The following is a 22,156-nucleotide window of genomic DNA, read 5'->3' on the forward strand; positions in this document are numbered from 1 at the left end:
ATTTTATTTTGTGGATATAATTTCAGTCTCAGTATTGTATTCTTGCAGTGATGGAAGCAGTGATGTTGTTGTTGGTGTTGGTGTGTGTGTCAGCCAGCACAGTGTCAGCACATGACTGGGAGTTAGGATCCTGTTCCAAAGTTGATCCTGTACCCAACTTCAATACTGACAATGTAAGTACCTCGCTATCCTCAGTGTTATGATAGCACCTGTTATCATAACACGTCATATATACTCTTGCCCACCTTATAAACCAAGATATAAATCACCTACACAAACTTTTGCATATTGAAAAAGGTATACACAAAGGAATATTCATCAAACTGAAGTTGAATATGGAGTGAAAAAAAAATTCACATTTTTTCTGAGCCTTTGAAAACCATCGGTGAAGAGAGCCTTCAGCTTTACCAAACTCAACAAATTATAACAATTTGAACAAAGATTTGTTAAATATTTATCGTAAATTTCTTTTATATGAAGGAAAATATTGAACTTAATGAACCATTATAGGAATACAATGCACGTCGACTACAACAGCCACATACCTGAAACGATTCATTAGTTCCCTTACCTGACCCTCTAATTAGTTCCCTTACCTGACCCTCTAATTAGTTCCCTTACCTGACCCTCTAATTAGTTCCCACACCTGACACCACTCACTAGTTTCCACACCTGACGACATTCACTGGTTCCCATACCAGACACTAGTCACTAGTTCACACACCCGTCACACCATTCACTGCTTTCCACATCAGACGTCAGTCATGATTTCCCACACCTGACACCAATCACAAGTTCCCACACCTGCCTCCACTCACTAGTTTCCATACCTATGAAACCACTCACTAGTTCCCACACCTGTGACATAACTTACTAGTTCCCACACTTGTCACCAATCACTAGTTCCCACACACGTTACACCATTCATTAGTTCCTACACCTGTTTCACCACTCAATAGTTCCCACACCTGTTACGCCAATCACTTGTTCCTACACCTGTTACACCACTCACTAATTCCTACACCTGTTTCACTACTTATTAGCTCTCACACGTGTTACAACAGCCACTGGTTCCCACACCTGTGACACCACGTACTAGTTTACACACCTGTGGCACAATTAACTGACACACACACACACACACACACACACACACACACACACACACACACACACACAGACACACACACACACACACAAACACACACACACACACACTGCTAGCAGTAATCAGTGGTAGTGACAACGTCAGTGAACAATCCAACGAGTGATAACTAAAGTTATTAGTTAAAAAAAAGTCGAGGGGAAGCCTGAAATCATTAATATTTCAAAGTGCCAAACCGTTAGGGGCCTAGTAGGCACCTGTTGCCACACAGGTTCAAATATACAAAGATCAAAGTGAGTGTGGAAGCGGGTGTTCAAGAATTACACCAAGTGAAATGTGGGGCACCATACAGTGAGAGTGAAAAAATTAATAAGCAAAAGGAGAAAGGAAAAATAAAACATATAAAATAGGGAAAGTGGCAGAGTAGGCCTGCTGAAGCAGTGACGTCACAAGTGGCGTGCCATTATTCATATAAAGTGAAGTGTATATAATGTGAAGTGTATACTATCATAAGTGAAAAGTGAAATCGCGTGAGGAACGTGGGATGTATGAGCATATATGGTTATAAACATCACGGGTGAAGGATCTCCAAAATAGTGATAGAAGGCCTATGTACGACAACTACGTCATCAGCATCTGGCAACTTGTCACTGCACCGCTGCCAGTGCAAGTATTACTCATCTATTGTGGTTGCATGTTGGCTCTGGATTCTGGTCTTGCATCACTGTTAGATACTGGTCACTCACTCCTGCAAGTTATCACCAGAATTAGAGTAGAAATAGCATAGATAAAGTGAAGATAGTGTTGACGAGAGTGTGAGTACAGCAGACTAGCGAGGGGTAGTGTAGTATTACTACCGGTAGTGTAGTGTTACTACCGGTAGTGTAGTGTTACTACCGGTAGTGTAGTGTTACTACCGGTAGTGTAGTATTACTACCGGTAGTGTAGTGTTACTACCGGTAGTTATTAGCAGTATGAATGCTTAGGAAGCTAGGAAGTCCTCTCTCAATGTGAGCAAGGAATAGAATAATAACCAGCAATAATTGATACTTAAATCCAGAAAGGGCAATAAGTGGAGAGAGTAGCGATACTAGGAAAGACAGCTGGGACTAAATTTGAGCCTACACGACAGAGAGGTATAACAGATCTTTCAACCACAACTACCCCTCCCCTACCCCCCCTAACCATCTCTCCCTCACACATACACACACACAAGGGTAGACACTCATAGAAGCTTTAGACCCTAGTAGCAATTTCTGCTTTTTATAACTCAGAATTACTGGTATGTATTAGTAGTATCTCCCCCTCAGACCTCCCCCATACACACAAACACACATACACACACACACACACACACACACACCTGCACTAGGTGAATATGCACACACACACACACACACACACATGCACACACACACACACTCACACACACCCATAAGGACCCTGTTATCAAGCAGTCACTCTGCCCTCAGCCTTCTTTCCCCTCCCTCCCCTTCTAATCCCATCACACACACACACCTCCCCCTGCTTCTAAGGGTCACTCATCCTTCTCTCCCCCTCCCCCATCCCCCCTTAATCCCATCCCTCTCTCTCCCACACATGCACACACATATACACAAGCACACATACACAAGCACATATACACTTCACGCAAACACGTACTCCCCCTTCCCCTAACCACCTCTCCCCCTCCCCCTAGCCACCTACCCCTCCCCAAACCATCTAACCCCTCTCCCAAACCATCTAACCCCCTCCCCCAACCACCTCTCCCCCTCCAATAACCATCCTCCCCCTCCCCCATAACCATCCATCCCCACTCCCCCTAACCATCTATTCCCCTCCCCCTAACCATCTCTCCCCCTTCCTTCTGTGGAGCAATGGGGCAACCTAGAACTAGGATGAGAACAAAGGGCCCAAAGGACGAATCTGAGAGGGAGGACTGGGAGGCAGAGCTCAAAAAAAGGGAGGAAAACTGGGGAAGGAGGCTAGATGATCTTACAAGGAAGATGGAGGAGAGGTTAGCAGCAGAATCCAGAAGATGGGAGCAACATGTCAGAGTAGCAGAAGCCAAGATACAGAGATTAAAAGAGGAGCTGAGACATCTGAAACAGCCTAGAGACAAAGGTATTACAGAAGTAGCATCAGCAATGTCTACATCAGACACAGACAATGGGTCTGAAGGGAGCATGGAAGCTAAATTGTATGCAGAGGTCCTGTCAAACCCACAAGGGGTAAAAACAAAGACAGGGAGCACACTAGGACAGAATGAGAGGTTGGAAGACATTGAAGGAACTAGGCCATGTGCATGGACCTTACCAGACACTTGTGGGAGCCAGGAACAGGTGAGCAGGAAGGACAAACCAATGAGCATAGGGGCCACAGCTAGGGATGGGACTGAAGGAAGGAACACTCCATGGGAAGGAACTAAAACACCTCAGTGGATGCAATGGGAGTCACAGTGGTAGGTGGAAAGGGAGAGATCAGTTTTTGTCTATGGGTTAGATGAAGCTAAAGGGGAAACTTATGAGGAAAGAAAGCAGGAGAAAAAAGCAATTGAAGGTATCATGAAGGTGATAGACGAGGGAGACATGACCCAGGTGGCAAATTTTCGGAGAATCGGGTGGTTCACAAAGAAAAGGAATCGGCCTCTCAAAGTAATTTTCAAGGCAGAATCAACCCGAACCATGATCCTGCAGGAGAAAGCACGGCTGAGAGGCAAACAGGAGTTCATGAGTGTGTACCTCGATCGAGACAGAACACAAGAGGAAAGGATGATACTGAAAGAGAGAGTGCAAAAACGAAAGGAGGAATGGGAGGAAATGAAAAAGGAGAGCAAAATAACCCAGGAACAGGTGGAAGGACAAGCACACCCCTCAGAAACACCTGCATAAGGACTCCAGCCATGACACCCCCAAGGCAACTGAACAATCCAAACCAACCATCACACACCAATCCCTCTGTTCCCACCCCCCGCACCACGAACTCTACCCCTACAGCAACCCCCTATGGGAGCTCTTCCTCCACCTCCACTGCAACCCCCCACAGGCCCCCACAAGGGCTCCTGCTCTCCCAACCCCAGTATTCCCCCAGGACCACAGTTACAGTATTAGAACAGAAGTCGAAGGTTTGGTACACAAATGCAGATGGATTAACGAATAAATATGAGGAATGGCAAGAAAGAATCAATGAGAAGTCCCCAGACATCATAGCAGTTACAGAAACAAAACTCACGGAGACAATAACAGATGCAATCTTCCCACCAGGATACCAGATCATGAGGAAAGATAGAAGGGGCAGAGGGGGAGGAGGGGTTGCTCTGCTCGTAAAAAAACGATGGAAATTCGAGAAAATGGGAGGCATAGATGAGACAGGAGAAAGGGACTACATAGTAGGTACACATCAGTCTGAGGAGCACAAGGTGGTCATTGCAGTGATGTATAATCCACCACAGAACTGCAGGAGGCCAAGAGAGGAATATGAAGAGAGCAACAGAGCAATGGTGGACACACTTGCTGAGGTGGCAAGAAGAGCTCACTCCAGCAGAGCAAAGTTGCTGGTTATGGGGGATTTCAACCACAGGGAGATTGACTGGGAAAACCTGGAGCCACATGGGGGTCCCAAAACATGGAGAGCCAAGATGATGGATGTGGTACTGGAAAACCTCATGCATCAACATGTTAAGGACACTACCAGAAAGAGAGAGGGGAGGATGAACCAGCAAGACTGGACTACGTTTTCACCCTGAGCAGTTCAGACATTGAGGACATCACATATGAGAGGCCCCTTTGAACTAGTGATCACGTGGTTGAAGACAGAAATAATGGGAAGACCAAAAGGAACCCCTGGTTTACCCGAACGTAAAAACTAAGTGCACTAGAGAATGGAAAAAGTACAGAAGGCAAAGAACCCAGGAAAATGAGGAGATTAGTCAAAGAACCAGAAACGATTATGCACTGATTAGGAGGGAGGTCCAGCGACAGTATGAAAGCAACATAGCATCAGAAGACAAGTCTGACCCGAAACTGCTGTATAGCCACATTAGCAGGTGATTAGGCTGAGGAAAGAAGGTGGGGAACTCACAAGAAATGATCAAGAGGTATGTGAGGAGCTCAACACGAGATTCACGGAGGTATTTACAGTAGAGACAGTAAGGACTCTGGGAAGACAGCACAGAGGGGAACACCAACAGGGAATATGCCAACAAGTGTTGGAGGACATACACACAACTGAGGAGGATGTGCAGAAGCTGCTAAGTTACCTTGATACCTCAAAGGCGATGGGACCAGACACCATCTCCCCATGGGTCCTATGCAAAGGAGCAGAGATGCTGTGTGTGCCACTAACCACAATCTTCTACATATTCCTTGAAACTGGGTAATTACCTGAGGTATGGAAGAGAGCAAATGTAGTCCCCATTTTTAAGAAAGGAGTCAGAAACGAGGCACTAAACTACAGACCAGTGTCACTGACGTGTATAGTATGCAAAGTCATGGATAATATTATCAGGAGGAGAGTGGTGGAGTGCCTAGAACAGAGCAAGATTATAAACGACAACCATCATGGATTCATGGAAGGCAAATCCTGTGCCACAAACCTTCTGGAGTTTTTTGACAAGGTAACATAAGTAAGACACGAAAGAGAGGGGTGGGTGGATTGCATTTTCCTGGACTGCAGGAAGGCCTTCAACACAGTTCCTCACAAGAGAATAGTGCAGAAGATGGAGGATCAGCCATGTATAACAGGAAGGGCACTGCAATGGATCAGAGAATACCTGACAGGGAGGCAACAACGAGTCATGGTACATGAGCTATCACAGTGGGTGCCTGTGACGAGCTGGGTCTCACAGGGGTCGGCCCTAGGACCAGTGCCATCTTTGGTATATGTGAATGACAGTGAAGAGGCGGGGCCAGGAGCTGAGTCTGAACCTCTGCAACCACAATTAGGTGAATACAGTTAGGTGAGTACACACGCACACACACCCACACACATGTATGATAAAGTTAATGGTCATGGAGAGCTACCTAGTAATGACTAGTGAAGGGGCAGGGCCAGGAGCTGTGGCTCGACCCATGCAACCACAATTAGAATAATAAAACACTTTCATCAACATTATTAAACTATCTCATAAATTCACACAAACACATTAACACACATAAACCCACACACAGTGAAATGTGGGGCACCATACAGTGAGAGTGAAAAAGTTAATAAGTAAAGGGAGAAAGTAAAAATAAAATATATAACAAGGGAAGGTGGCAGGAGTAGGCCTGTTGGAGCAGTGACGTCACAACAGTTGTGTGCCATTATAAATATTAAGTGTAACCACCGAATGTGAAGTGTATTCTATCATACGTGAAAAGTGAAAACACTTCAGGAACGCAGGATCTATGAGCATATATGGTTATAAATATCATGGGTGAAGGATTTTCAAAGTAGTTATAAAAGGCCTACGTGTACGACAAATACGTCATCAGCATCTGGCAACTTGTCATCGCCCAGCTGCCACACCTGCAATTACTTCTCACCTATTGTGGTTGCATGTTGTCGGGTTCTGGTCTCTGCGTCACTGTTAGATACTGGTCACTCACTCCTGCAAGCTATTACCGGAATTAGAGTAGAAAAAGCATAGATAAGGTGGAGATAGTGTTGACGAGAGTGTGAGGAGAGTCAAATGGCCTAGCGAGGGGTAACGTTAGCCACACGCACACACACACACACACACCTCTCCCCCATCCCTAACCACCTCACCTTAGCCACCTACCCCTCCCCCAAACCACCTAACCCCTCCCCAAACCGTCTAACCCCCCCAACTACATCCCTCCCTCCAATAACCATCCTCCCCCTCCCCCATAACCATCCATCCCCTCTCTCCCTCAAACCATCTAACCCCCTCCCCCAACTATCTCTACCCCTCCAATAACCATCCTCCCCCTCCCCCACAACCATCCATCCCCTCTCCTAACCATCTATTCCCCTCCCCCTAACCAGGATGAGGACAAGGGGCTCCAAGGACGAATCTGGGAGGGAGGAATGGGATGTAGAGCTCAAAAAAAGGGAGGAAGACTGGGGAAGGAGACTAGATGAGCTGGAAAGGAAGATGGAAGAGAGGTTAGCAGCAGAATGCAGAAGGTGGAAGCAACAGGCCACAGCAGCAGAAATCAAGATAGAGAGATTAGAAGAGGAGCTGAGACATCTGAAACAGCACAGAGACAAAGATATTACAGAAGTAGCATCGGCAATGGCTACATCAGACACAGACAACAGGTCTGAAGGAAGCATGGAAACTAAACTGTATGCAGAGGTCCTGTCAAACCCACATGGGGCCAAAACAAAGACAGGGAGCACACTAGGACAGAATGAGAGGTTGGAAGACATTGAAGGAACTAGGACATGTGCAAGGACCTTACCAGATACATGTGGGGGCCAGGAGCAGGTGAGTAGGAAGGATAAACCAAGAAGCATAGGGGCAATAATTAGGGAAGGGACTGAAGGAAGGAACACTCCACGGGAAGGAACTAAAACACATCAGAGGATGCAATGGGAGTCACAGTGGGAGGTGGAAAGGGAAAGATCTGTGTTTGTCTATGGGCTAGACGAAGCTAAAGGGGAAACTTATGATGAAAGAAAGCAGGAGGAGAAAAAAGCAATTGAAGATATCATGAAGGTGATAGGTGAGGGGGACATGACCCAGGTGGCAAATTTTCGGAGAATTGGGTGGTTCACAAAGAAAAGGAATCGGCCTCTCAAAGTAATTTTCAAGGCAGAATCAACCCGAGCCATGATCGTGCAGGAGAAAGCACGGTTGAGAGGCAAGCAGGAGTTCCGGAGTGTGTACCTCGATCGAGACAGAACACAGGACGAAAGGAAGACAATGAAAGAGAGAGTTCAAAAACGAAAGGAGAAATTGGAGGAAATGAAAAAGGAGAGCAGAATAATCCAGGATCAAATGGAAGGACAAGTGCACCCCCCAGAAACACCTGCAGAAGGACTCCAGCCACGACACCCCCAAGGCAACTGAACAATCCAAACCAACCATCACACACCGATCCCTCTGTTTCCACGCCCCGCAGAACAGTTACAGTATTAGAACAGAAGTTGAAGGTTTGGTACACAAATGCAGATGGATTAACGAATAAACATGAGGAATGGCAAGAAAGAATCAATGAGAAGTCCCCAGACATCATAGCAGTTACAGAAACAAAACTCATGGAGACAATAACAGATGCAATCTTCCCACCAGGATACCAGATCATGAGGAAAGATAGAAGGGGCAGGGGGGGAGGTGGGGTTGCTCTGCTCGTAAAAAAACAGATGGAAATTCGAGAAAATGGAAGGAATAGATGAGACGGGAGAAAGAGACTACATAGCAGGTACACTTCAGTCTGGGGAACACAAAGTGGTCATTGCAGTGATGTATAATCCACCACAGAACTGCAGGAGGCCAAGAGAGGAATATGAAGAGAGCAACAGAGCAATGGTGGACACACTTGCTGAGGTGGCAAGAAGAGCTCACTCCAGCAGAGCAAAGTTGCTGGTTATGGGGGATTTCAACCACAGGGAGATTGACTGGGAAAACCTGGAGCCACATGGGGGTCCCGAAACATGGAGAGCCAGGATGTTGGACGTGGTGCTGGAAAACCTCATGCACCAACATGTTAAGGACACTACCAGAGTGAGAGGGGAGGATGAACCAGCAAGATTGGACCTTGTGTTCACCCTGGGCAGCTCAGATATTGAGGACATCAAGTATGAGAGTGCCCTAGGAGCTAGCGACCACGTGGTTCTGTGCTTTGAATACATAGTAGAGCTGCAAGTGGAGAGAATAACAGGAGTTGAATGGGAAAAGCCTGACTATAAAAGAGGGGACTACATAGGGTTGAAGAACTTCCTGCGGGAGGTCCAGTGGGACAGAGAACTGGCAGGAAAGCCAGTAAATGAAATGATGGAATATGTAACAACAAAATGCAAGGAGGCAGTGGAAAGGTTTATTCCCAAGGGCAACAGTAACAACGGGAAGACCAGAACGAGCCCCTGGTTTACCCGACGTTGTAAGGAGGCAAAAACAAAATGCAATAGAGAATGGAAAAAGTACAGAAGGCAGAGAACACACGAAAATATGGAGATCAGTCGCAGAGCCAGGAATGAGTACGCACAGGTAAGGAGGGAGGCCCAGCGACAGTATGAAAATGACATAGCATCGAGAATCAAGACTGACCCGAAACTGTTGTATAGCCACATCAGGAGGAAGACAACAGTCAAAGACCAGGTGATCAGATTAAGGACAGAAGGTGGAGAACTCACAAGAAATGATCAGGAGATATGTGAGGAGCTGAACAGGAGATTTAAGGAAGTTTTTACAGTAGAGACAGGAAGGGCTGTGGGAAGACAGCACAGAAGGGAACATCAAGAGGGAATATACCAACAAGTGTTGGATGACATACGAACAACTGAGGAGGAGGTGAAGAAGCTCTTAAGTGACCTTGACACCTCAAAGGCGATGGGACCGGACAACATCTCCCCATGGGTCCTTAGAGAAGGAGCAGAGATGCTGTGCATGCCTCTAACCACAATCTTCAACACATCCCTTGAAACTGGGCAACTACCTGAGAAATGGAAGACAGCTAATGTAGTCCCCATATTTAAGAAAGGAAACAGAAACGAGGCACAAAACTACAGACCTGTGTCTCTGACATGTATTGTGTGCAAAGTCATGGAGAAGATTATCAGAAGGAGAGTGGTCGAACACCTGGAAAGGAACAAGATTATAAATGAAAACCAGCATGGGTTCATGGAAGGCAAATCTTGTATCACAAACCTCCTGGAGTTTTATGACAAGGTAACAGAAGTAAGACACGAGAGAGAGGGGTGGGTGGATTGCGTTTTCCTAGACTGCAGGAAGGCCTTTGACACAGTTCCCCACAAGAGATTAGTGCAGAAGCTGGAGGATCAGGCGCACGTAAAAGGGAGGGCACTGCAGTGGATAAGGGAATACCTGACAGGGAGGCAGCAACGAGTCATGGTACGTGAAGAGGTATCACAGTGGGCGCCTGTTACGAGCGGGGTCCCACAGGGGTCAGTTCTAGGACCAGTGCTATTTTTGATATATGTGAACGACATGATGGAAGGAATAGACTCTGAAGTGTCCCTGTTAGCAGATGACGTGAAGTTGATGAGAAGAATTAAATTGGACGAGGATGAGGCAGGACTGCAAAGAGACCTGGACAGGCTGGACATGTGGTCCAGCAACTGGCTTCTCGAATTCAATCCAGCCAAATGCAAAGTCATGAAGATTGGGGAGGGCCAAAGAAGACCGCAGACAGAGTATAGGCTAGGTGGACAAAGACTACAGACCTCACTCAGGGAGAAAGACCTTGGGGTGACCATAACACCGAGCACATCACCGGAGGCACACATCAACCAAATAACCGCTGCAGCATACGGGCGCCTGGCAAACCTGAGAATAGCGTTGCGATACCTTAATAAGGAATCGTTCAAGACACTGTACACTGTGTATGTTAGGCCCATACTGGAGTATGCAGCACCAGTCTGGAATCCACACCTGGTCAAGCACGTCAAGAAGTTAGAGAAAGTACAAAGGTTTGCAACAAGGCTAGTCCCAGAGCTCAAGGGAATGTCGTACGAGGAAAGGTTAAGGGAAATCGGACTGACGACATTGGAGGACAGAAGGGTCAGGGGAGACATGATAACGACATACAAGATACTGCGGGGAATAGACAAGGTGGACAGATATAGGATGTTCCAGAGAGGGGACACAGGGACAAGGGGTCACAACTGGAAGCTGAAGACTCAGACGAGTCACAGGGACGTTAGGAAGTATTTCTTCAGTCATAGAGTTGTCAGCAAGTGGAATAGCCTAGCAAGTGAAGTAGTGGAGGCAGGAACCATACATAGTTTTAAGAAGAGGTATGACAAAGCTCAGGAAGCAGAGAGAGAGAGGATCCAGTAGCGATCAGTGAAGAGGCGGGGCCAGGAGCTGAGTCTCGACCCCTGCAACCACAATTAGGTGAGTACAATTAGGTGAGTACACACACACACACACACACACAAACGCTGATGGAATAACAAATAAGTGGAAGGAGTGGCATGAAAGAGTCAAAGAAGCATCACCGGACATCATAGCTCTCACAGAAACCAAGCTTACAGGTATGATAACAGATGCCATCTTTCCAACGGGATACCAAATCCTGAGGAAAGACAGAGGGAACAGGGGGGGTGGAGGAGTGGCGTTGCTGATCAAAAATCGCTGGAATTTTGATGAGCTGGAGAGAGGAGACAGCGGAGAAGAAAGTGATTACATTGTGGGAACACTTCACTCTGGAGGTCCCAAGGTGGTAATAGCAGTGATGTATAACCCACCACAGAACAGCAGGAGGCCAAGGCAAGAGTACGACGAGAGCAATAGAGCGATGGTTGACACACTGGCTAGAGTGACCAGAAGAGCTCATGCATGCAGGGCAAAGCTCCTGATCATGGGTGACTTTAACCACAAGGAGACCGATTGGGAGAACTTGGACCCACATGGGGGCCAAGATACATGGAGGGCTAAGATGATGGAGGTGGTACTGGAAAACTTCATGTGCCAACACGTAAGGGACACTACAAGAGAGAGAGGAGAGGATGAACCAGCAAGGCTGGACTTAGTATTCACCTTGAGTAGTGCAGATATCGAGGACATCACATATGAAAGACCCCTTGGGGCCAGTGACCATGTAGTTTTAAGCTTCGAATACACAGTAGAGCTACAAGTGGAGAGAGAAGCAGGAAGGTCAGGACGAATGAAGCCAAACTACAAGAAAGGGGACTACACAGGAATGAGGAACTACCTGAATGGGGTTCAGTGGGACAGAGAACTGGCAGGGAAGCCAGTTAATGAGATGATGGAATATGTATCAACAAAATGCAAGGAGGCTGAGGAGAGGTTTGTACCCAAGGGTAACAGGAATAATGAAAAAGCCAGGATGAGCCCATGGTTTACCCAAAGGTGCAGGGAGGCAAAAACCAAGTGTGCTAGGGAATGGAAGAAATATAGAAGGCAAAGGACCCAGGAGAATAAGGAGAACAGTCGTAGAGCCAGAAACGAATATGCACAGATAAGAAGGGAGGCCCAAAGACAATATGAAAATGACATAGCAGCGAAAGCCAAATCTGACCCGAAACTGTTGTACAGCCACATCAGGAGGAAAACAACAGTCAAGGACCAGGTAATCAGGCTAAGGAAGGAAGGAGGAGAGACAACAAGAAATGACCGTGAAGTATGTGAAGAACTCAACAGAGATTCAAAGAAGTGTTCACAGAGGAGACAGAAGGGACTCCAGAAAGACGGAGAGGTGGGGCACACCACCAAGTGCTGGACACAGTGCACACAACCGAGGAAGAAGTGAAGAGGCTTCTGAGTGAGCTAGATACCTCAAAGGCAATGGGGCCAGATAACATCTCCCCATGGGTATTGAGAGAGGGAGCAGAGGCGCTATGTGTACCCCTAACAACAATATTCAATACATCTATCGAAACAGGGAGATTGCCTGAGGCATGGAAGACAGCAAATGTAGTCCCAATCTTTAAAAAAGGAGACAGACATTTTCTTGCATTTTCTTGGACTGCAAGAAGGCGTTTGACACAGTTCCACACAAGAGATTGGTGCAAAAACTGGAGGACCAAGCAGGGATAACAGGGAAGGCACTACAATGGATCAGGGAATACTTGTCAGGAAGACAGCAGCGAGTCATGGTACGTGGCGAGGTGTCAGAGTGGGCACCTGTGACCAGCGGAGTCCCGCAGGGGTCAGTCCTAGGACCAGTGCTGTTTCTGGTATTTGTGAACGACATGACGGAAGGAATAGACTCTGATGTGTCCCTGTTTGCAGATGACGTGAAGTTGATGAGAAGAATTCACTCGATCGAAGACCATGCAGAACTACAAATGGATTTGGACAGGCTGCAGACCTGGTCCAGCAATTGGCTCCTGGAGTTCAATCCCACCAAGTGCAAAGTCATGAAGATTGGGGAAGGGCAAAGAAGGCCGCAGACGGAGTACAGTCTAGGGGGCCAGAGACTACAAACCTCACTCAAGGAAAAAGATCTTGGGGTGAGTATAACACCAGGCACATCTCCTGAAGCGCACATCAACCAAATAACTGCTGCAGCATATGGGCGCCTAGCAAACCTCAGAACAGCATTCCGACATCTTAATAAGGAATCATTCAGGACCCTGTACACCGTGTACGTTAGGCCCATATTGGAGTATGCGGCACCAGTTTGGAACCCACACCTAGCCAAGCACGTGAAGAAACTAGAGAAAGTGCAAAGGTTTGCAACAAGACTAGTCCCAGAGCTAAGAGGTATGTCCTACGAGGAGAGGTTAAGGGAAATCAACCTGACGACACTGGAGGACAGGAGAGATACGGGGGACATGATAACGACATACAAAATAATGAGAGGAATTGACAAGGTGGACAGAGACAGGATGTTCCAAAGATTGGACACAGTAACAAGGGGACAAAGTTGGAAGTTGAAGACACAGATTAATCACAGGGATGTTAGGAAGTATTTCTTCAGCCGCAGAGTAGTCAGGAAGTGGAATAGTTTGGGAAGCGATGTAGTGGAGGCAGGATCCATACATAGATTTAATCAGAGGTATGATAAAGCTCACGGTTCAGGGAGAGTGACCTAGTAGTGATCAGTGAAGAGGCGGGGCCAGGAGCTAGGTCTCGACCCCTGCAACCACAACTAGGTGAGTACAACTAGGTAAGGTGAGTACACACACACACACATCTGGAAAGAGCCAAGAAACAGTTGAGAACTCCATGCCCAGAAAAAAGGAAATAGGAAAGATATTATCCAGGTATCTTTATGTTGCTTAAACTTCGTGTCAAACTAATCTTGAATAACACTAACGTTTATTTCAACAGCTCCTGGGCCAGTGGTACGTTATAGAACAGTTCGACACCACCTCCACCTGCCTGACTCTTAACTACACCCGTGTGTCTGCAACTCAGCTCAAAGTTACAAAGTCTCGTCAACTGGTGCTACTGGACAGCCTCAGCATCGAGCACACCAACTCCTACACTGGCACCCTCGACATCCCTGACGTCAACAATGCTGGCAAGATGCTAGCAAAGTGGCTACTGAGTGAGTCCCTTCACTTTGTCTATTAACAACCAAGTATTTCCAATCACGTAATTTGTCAACCGTATTTATTGCTTCCCAAGACACTTGTTTTGTTAATGTTGTCTAACAGTTTTCCTCTAACATGCAGTTTATTTCAAAAACAGTAGTTTTGTCTACTCTTTCTAAATATTACTTTAGTTAAGTCCTGTTCTTCTTTGTTTGTTAATAAGAACACGTTTTTTATTCATGGTACAAATCCACCTTAGGATTCTCAATAGTACACCTGTGAAGATATTCACATCCTTCAAAAACTAAATCGTACTTCATCCTACACATAGTTTAATGTAATACTTCATCCTACACATAGTTTAATGCAATACTTCATCCTACACATAGTTTAATGCAATACTTCATCCTACACATAGTTTAATGCAATACTTCATCCTACACATAGTTTAATACAATACTTCATCCTACACATAGTTTAATGTAATACTTCATCCTACACATAGTTTAATGTAATACTTCATCCTACACATAGTTTAATGTAATACTTCATCCTACACATAGTTTAATGTAATACTTCATCCTACACATAGTTTAATGTAATACTTCATCCTACACATAGTTTAATGTAATACTTCATCCTACACATAGTTTAATGTAATACTTCATCCTACACATAGTTTAATGTAATACTTCATCCTACACATAGTTTAATGCAGTACTTCATCCTACACATAGTTTAATGTAATACTTCATCCTACACATAGTTTAATGCAGTACTTCATCCTACACATAGTTTAATGCAGTACTTCATCCTACACATAGTTTAATGCAGTACTTCATCCTACACATAGTTTAATGCAGTACTTCATCCTACACATGTTCTGTGATAAATGTTCTGTGATAAATGTTCTGTGATAAATGTTCTGTGATAAATGTTCTGTGATAAATGTTCTGTGGTAAATGTTCTGTGATAAATGTTCTGTGATAAATGTTCTGTGATAAATGTTCTGTGATAAATGTTCTGTGATAAATGTTCTGTGATAAATGTTCTGTGATAAATGTTCTGTGATAAATGTTCTGTGGTAAATGTTCTGTGATAAATGTTCTGTGATAAATGTTCTCTGATAAATGTTCTGTGGTAAATGTTCTGTGGTAAATGTTCTGTGATAAATGTTCTGTGATAAATGTTCTGTGATAAATGTTCTGTGATAAATGTTCTGTGATAAATGTTCTGTGATAAATGTTCTCTGATAAATGTTCTCTGATAAATGTTCTGTGGTAAATGTTCTGTGGTAAATGTTCTGTGATAAATGTTCTGTGATAAATGTTCTCTGATAAATGTTCTGTGGTAAATGTTCTGTGGTAAATGTTCTGTGATAAATGTTCTGTGATAAATGTTCTGTGATAAATGTTCTGTGATAAATGTTCTGTGATAAATGTTCTGTGATAAATGTTCTGTGGTAAATGTTCTGTGGTAAATGTTCTGTGGTAAATGTTCTGTGATAAATGTTCTGTGATAAATGTTCTGTGATAAATGTTCTGTGATAAATGTTCTGTGATAAATGTTCTGTGGTAAATGTTCTGTGGTAAATGTTCTGTGATAAATGTTCTGTGATAAATGTTCTGTGATAAATGTTCTGTGATAAATGTTCTGTGGTAAATGTTCTGTGGTAAATGTTCTGTGATAAATGTTCTGTGATAAATGTTCTGTGATAAATGTTCTGTGATAAATGTTCTGTGATAAATGTTCTGTGGTAAATGTTCTGTGGTAAATGTTCTGTGGTAAATGTTCTGTGATAAATGTTCTGTGATAAATGTTCTGTGGTAAATGTTCTGTGATAAATGTTCTGTGATAAATGTTCTGTGATAAATGTTCTGTGATAAATGTTCTGTGATGTTCTGTGATAAATGTTCTGTGATAAATGTTCTGTGATAAATGTTCTGTGATAAATGTTCTGTGATAAATGTTTTGTGATAAATGTTCTGTAATAAATGTTCTGTGATAAATGTTCTGTGATAAATGTTCTGTGATAAATGTTCTGTGATAAATGTTCTGTGGTAAATGTTCTGTGATAAATGTTCTGTGATAAATGTTCTGTGATAAATGTTCTGTGGTAAATGTTCTGTGGTAAATGTTCTGTGATAAATGTTCTGTGATAAATGTTCTGTGATAAATGTTCTGTGATAAATGTTCTGTGATAAATGTTCTGTGATAAATGTTCTGTGGTAAATGTTCTGTGGTAAATGTTCTGTGATGTTCTGTGATAAATGTTCTGTGATAAATGTTCTGTGATAAATGTTCTGTGATAAATGTTCTGTGATAAATGTTCTGTGGTAAATGTTCTGTGGTAAATGTTCTGTGATAAATGTTCTGTGATAAATGTTCTGTGATAAATGTTCTGTGGTAAATGTTCTGTGGTAAATGTTCTGTGATGTTCTGTGATAAATGTTCTGTGATAAATGTTCTGTGATAAATGTTCTGTGATAAATGTTCTGTGATAAATGTTCTGTGTGATAAATGTTCTGTGGTAAATGTTCTGTGGATAAATGTTCTGTGATAAATGTTCTGTGATAAATGTTCTGTGATAAATGTTCTGTGATAAATGTTCTGTGGTAAATGTTCTGTGGTAAATGTTCTGTGATAAATGTTCTGTGATAAATGTTCTGTGATAAATGTTCTGTGATAAATGTTCTGTGATAAATGTTCTGTGATAAATGTTCTGTGGTAAATGTTCTGTGATAAATGTTCTGTGATAAATGTTCTGTGGTAAATGTTCTGTGATAAATGTTCTGTGATAAATGTTCCGTGATAAATGTTCCGTGATAAATGTTCTGTGATGTTCTGTGATAAATGTTCTGTGATAAATGTTCTGTGATAAATGTTCTGTGATAAATGTTCTGTGATAATTGTTCTGTGATAAATGTTCTGTGATGTTCTGTGATAAATGTTCTGTGATAAATGTTCTGTGATAAATGTTCTGTGATAAATGTTCTGTGATAAATGTTCTGTGATAAATGTTCTGTGGTAAATGTTCTGTGATAAATGTTCTGTGGTAAATGTTCTGTGATAAATGTTCTGTGGTAAATGTTCTGTGGTAAATGTTCTGTGATAAATGTTCTGTGATAAATGTTCTGTGGTAAATGTTCTGTGATAAATGTTCTGTGATAAATGTTCTGTGATAAATGTTCTGTGGTAAATGTTCTGTGATAAATGTTCTGTGGTAAATGTTCTGTGATAAATGTTCTGTGGTAAATGTTCTGTGGTAAATGTTCTGTGATAAATGTTCTGTGATAAATGTTCTGTGATAAATGTTCTGTGATAAATGTTCTGTCAGAAATGTTCTGTGATAAATGTTCGGTGATAAATGTTCTGTCAGAAATGTTCTGTGATAAATGTTCTGTGGTAAATGTTCTGTGGTAAATGTTCTGTGGAAAATGTTCTGTGATAAATGTTCTGTCAGAAATGTTCTGTGATAAATGTTCTGTGGTAAATGTTCTGTGGTAAATGTTCTGTGGTAAATGTTCTGTGGTAAATGTTCTGTGATAAATGTTCAGTGATAAATGTTCTGTGGTAAATGTTCTGTGGTAAATGTTCTGTGGTAAATGTTCTGTGATAAATGTTCAGTGATAAATGTTCTGTGGTAAATGTTCTGTGATAAATGTTCTGTGATAAATGTTCTGTGGTAAATGTTCTGTGATAAATGTTCTGTGATAAATGTTCTGTGATAAATGTTCTGTGGTAAATGTTCTGTGGTAAATGTTCTGTGGTAAATGTTCTGTGATAAATGTTCAGTGATAAATGTTCTGTGGTAAATGTTCTGTGGTAAATGTTCTGTGATAAATGTTCTGTGATAAATGTTCTGTGGTAAATGTTCTGTGATAAATGTTCTGTGGTAAATGTTCTGTGATAAATGTTCAGTGATAAATGTTCTGTGATAAATGTTCTGTGGTAAATGTTCTGTGATAAATGTTCTGTGATAAATGTTCTGTGATAAATGTTCTGTGGTAAATGTTCTGTGATAAATGTTCTGTGGTAAATGTTCTGTGATAAATGTTCAGTGATAAATGTTCTGTGATAAATGTTCTGTGGTAAATGTTCTGTGATAAATGTTCAGTGATAAATGTTCTGTGATAAATGTTCTGTGGTAAATGTTATCTTCAGTTGGTCTCACAGAAACTGAGATGAATTAGAACTGATGGAGCAATGTGAAAATGCTTCTAAATTTTTAACAGAAGGATGGACGAGGGACTCGAACTGCAGTCCGTACATTAATTAATAGTCAGATGCACTACCGTCTAGGCTTAACTAGGTCTCTAATAGAAAGGATTCGAATGTAATATATAACCCAGGTCTCTACTAGGAAAGATTCGGAGGTAATATTTCCTGTATTACATTCCGTCAGACGCAACAACTGTAACCCAACTGAACTTCTTCCTAGAGACGGTTGATAAGAATAGATTTACTGTTAAAACTCCTGTGATGAGAGATAAAGTTTAGTTGTGTTATGTATGGTGCCTCTGACGGAACGTAATATAGGAAATATTACCTCTGAATATTTCCTAGTAGACGCCTGGGTTAACCTAAATGGTAGAGCGTCGAACTATCAATTTACGGACCGTGATTCGAACCCCTTCGTCCACTCTCCTGTTTATTCATCGACAGTGGTTTATTACAACTCAATATCAGTTCATATAGTCACATAATTTGTGTTGTAATAGAGGATATGATTGGTAGAAGAGTTGTAACACAGGATATGATTGGTAGAAGAATTGCAACACAGGATATGATTGCTAGATGAATTATAACAGAGGATATGATTGGTAAATGTATTGTAACAGAGGATATGATTGGTAAATGAATTGTAACAGAGGATATGATTGGTAAATGAATTGTAACAGAGGATATGATTGGTAGATGAACTGTAGATTTCCTCATTAAATATTAGTTCCCTTTGTCTTAGTAAACGACCTGAACAAAATGTACAGTCTCTCAGTGTATGTACACTGTAGTCTCTCAGTGTATGTACACTGTAGTCTCTCAGTGTATGTACACTGTAGTCTCTCAGTGTATGTACACTGTAGTCTCTCAGTGTATGTACACTGTAGTCTCTCAGTGTATGTACACTGTAGTCTCTCAGTGTATGTACACTGTAGTCTCTCAGTGTATGTACACTGTAGTCTCTCAGTGTATGTACACTGTAGTCTCTCAGTGTATGTACACTGTAGTCTCTCAGTGTATGTACACTGTAGTCTCTCAGTGTATGTACACTGTAGTCTCTCAGTGTATGTACACTGTAGTCTCTCAGTGTATGTACACTGTAGTCTCTCAGTGTATGTACACTGTAGTCTCTCAGTGTATGTACACTGTAGTCTCTCAGTGTATGTACACTGTAGTCTCTCAGTGTATGTACACTGTAGTCTCTCAGTGTATGTACACTGTAGTCTCTCAGTGTATGTACACTGTAGTCTCTCAGTGTATGTACACTGTAGTCTCTCAGTGTATGTACACTGTAGTCTCTCAGTGTATGTACACTGTAGTCTCTCAGTGTATGTACACTGTAGTCTCTCAGTGTATGTACACTGTAGTCTCTCAGTGTATGTACACTGTAGTCTCTCAGTGTATGTACACTGTAGTCTCTCAGTGTATGTACACTGTAGTCTCTCAGTGTATGTACACTGTAGTCTCTCAGTGTATGTACACTGTAGTCTCTCAGTGTATGTACACTGTAGTCTCTCAGTGTATGTACACTGTAGTCTCTCAGTGTATGTACACTGTAGTCTCTCAGTGTATGTACACTGTAGTCTCTCAGTGTATGTACACTGTAGTCTCTCAGTGTATGTACACTGTAGTCTCTCAGTGTATGTACACTGTAGTCTCTCAGTGTATGTACACTGTAGTCTCTCAGTGTATGTACACTGTAGTCTCTCAGTGTATGTACACTGTAGTCTCTCAGTGTATGTACACTGTAGTCTCTCAGTGTATGTACACTGTAGTCTCTCAGTGTATGTACACTGTAGTCTCTCAGTGTATGTACACTGTAGTCTCTCAGTGTATGTACACTGTAGTCTCTCAGTGTATGTACACTGTAGTCTCTCAGTGTATGTACACTGTAGTCTCTCAGTGTATGTACACTGTAGTCTCTCAGTGTATGTACACTGTAGTCTCTCAGTGTATGTACACTGTAGTCTCTCAGTGTATGTACACTGTAGTCTCTCAGTGTATGTACACTGTAGTCTCTCAGTGTATGTACACTGTAGTCTCTCAGTGTATGTACACTGTAGTCTCTCAGTGTATGTACACTGTAGTCTCTCAGTGTATGTACACTGTAGTCTCTCAGTGTATGTACACTGTAGTCTCTCAGTGTATGTACACTGTAGTCTCTGAGTGTATGTACACTGTAGTCTCTCAGTGTATGTACACTGTAGTCTCTGAGTGTACATACACTGTAGTCTCTCAGTGTACATACACTGTAACTTCTCAGTGTACATACACTGTAGTCTCTCAGTGTACATACACTGTAGTCTCTCAGTGTACATACACTGTAACTTCTCAGTGTACATACACTGTAACTTCTCAGTGTACATACACTGTAGTCTTTCAGTGTACATAAACTGTAGTCTCTCAGTGTACATACACTGTAGTCTCTCAGTGTACACACACTGTAGTCTCTCAGTGTACATACACTGTAGTCTCTCAGTGTACACACACTGTAGTCTCTCAGTGTACATACACTGTAGTCTTTCAGTGTACATACACTGTAGTCTCTGAGTGTACATACACTGTAATCTCTCAGTGTACATCCACTGTAGTCTTTCAGTGTACATACACTGTAGTCTCTGAGTGTACATACACTGTAGTCTCTCAGTGTACATACACTGTAGTCTTTCAGTGTACATACACTGTAGTCTCTGAGTGTACACACACTGTAGTCTCTCAGTGTACATACACTGTAGTCTCATAGTGTACATACACTGTAGTCTCTCAGTGTACATACAATGTAGTCTCTCAGTGTATATACACTGTAGTCTCTCAGTGTATATACACTGTAGTCTCTCAGTGTTTATACACTGTAGTCTCTAAGTGTATATACACTGTAGTCTCTCAGTGTATATACACTGTAGTCTCTCAGTGTATATACACTGTAGTCTCTCATTGTATATACACTGTAGTCTCTCAGTGTTTATACACTGTAGTCTCTAAGTGTATATACACTGTAGTCTCTCAGTGTATATACACTGTAGTCTCTCAGTGTATATACACTGTAGTCTCTCAGTGTATACACACTGCAATCTCTCAGTGTATATACACTGTAATCTCTCAGTGTATACACACTGTAGTTTCTCAGTGTATATACACTGTAGTCTCTCAGTGCATATACACTGTAGTCTCTCAGTGCATACACACTGTAGTCTATCAGTGTATATAAACTGTAGTCTCTGTGTATATACACTGTAGTCTTTCACTGCATATACACTGTAGTCTCTCAGTGTATATACACTGTAGTCCCTCAGTGTATATACACTGCAGTCTCTCAGTGTATATACATTGTAGTCTCTCAGAGTATATACACTGTAGTCTCTCAGTGTATATACACTGTAGTCTCTCAGTGTATATACACTGTGGTCTGTCAGTGTCTATACACTGTAGTCTCTCAGTGTATACACACTGGAGTCTCTCAGTGTATATACACTGTAGTCTCTCAGTGTATATACACTGTAGCCTCTCAGTGTATATACACTGTGGTCTCTCAGTGTCTATACACTGTAGTCTCTCAGTGTATACACACTGGAGTCTCTCAGTGTATATACACTGTAGTCTCTCAGTGTATATATACTCTAGACTCTCAATGTATGTACACTGTAATCTCTCAGTGTATATACACTGTAGTTTTTCAATGTATGTACACTGTAGTCT

General features: G+C 42.6%; 1 protein-coding gene across 1 annotated transcript in view; it reads left to right on the top strand.

Moving 5' to 3' along the window:
• Positions 1–22,156, top strand: part of LOC128694588 (apolipoprotein D) — a 137,791-nt gene that overhangs the window by 63,950 nt on the left and 51,685 nt on the right. Inside the window, exons 2-3 of the mRNA XM_053784727.2 lie at positions 49–173; positions 14,034–14,253. Coding sequence (XP_053640702.2) covers positions 51–173; positions 14,034–14,253 — 343 coding nt within the window. The 5' untranslated portion in view covers positions 49–50. The remainder of the gene's footprint in view (positions 1–48; positions 174–14,033; positions 14,254–22,156) is intronic.

Source organism: Cherax quadricarinatus, unplaced genomic scaffold, assembly GCF_038502225.1.
Source record: "Cherax quadricarinatus isolate ZL_2023a unplaced genomic scaffold, ASM3850222v1 Contig76, whole genome shotgun sequence".
NCBI lineage: Eukaryota > Metazoa > Arthropoda > Malacostraca > Decapoda > Parastacidae > Cherax > Cherax quadricarinatus.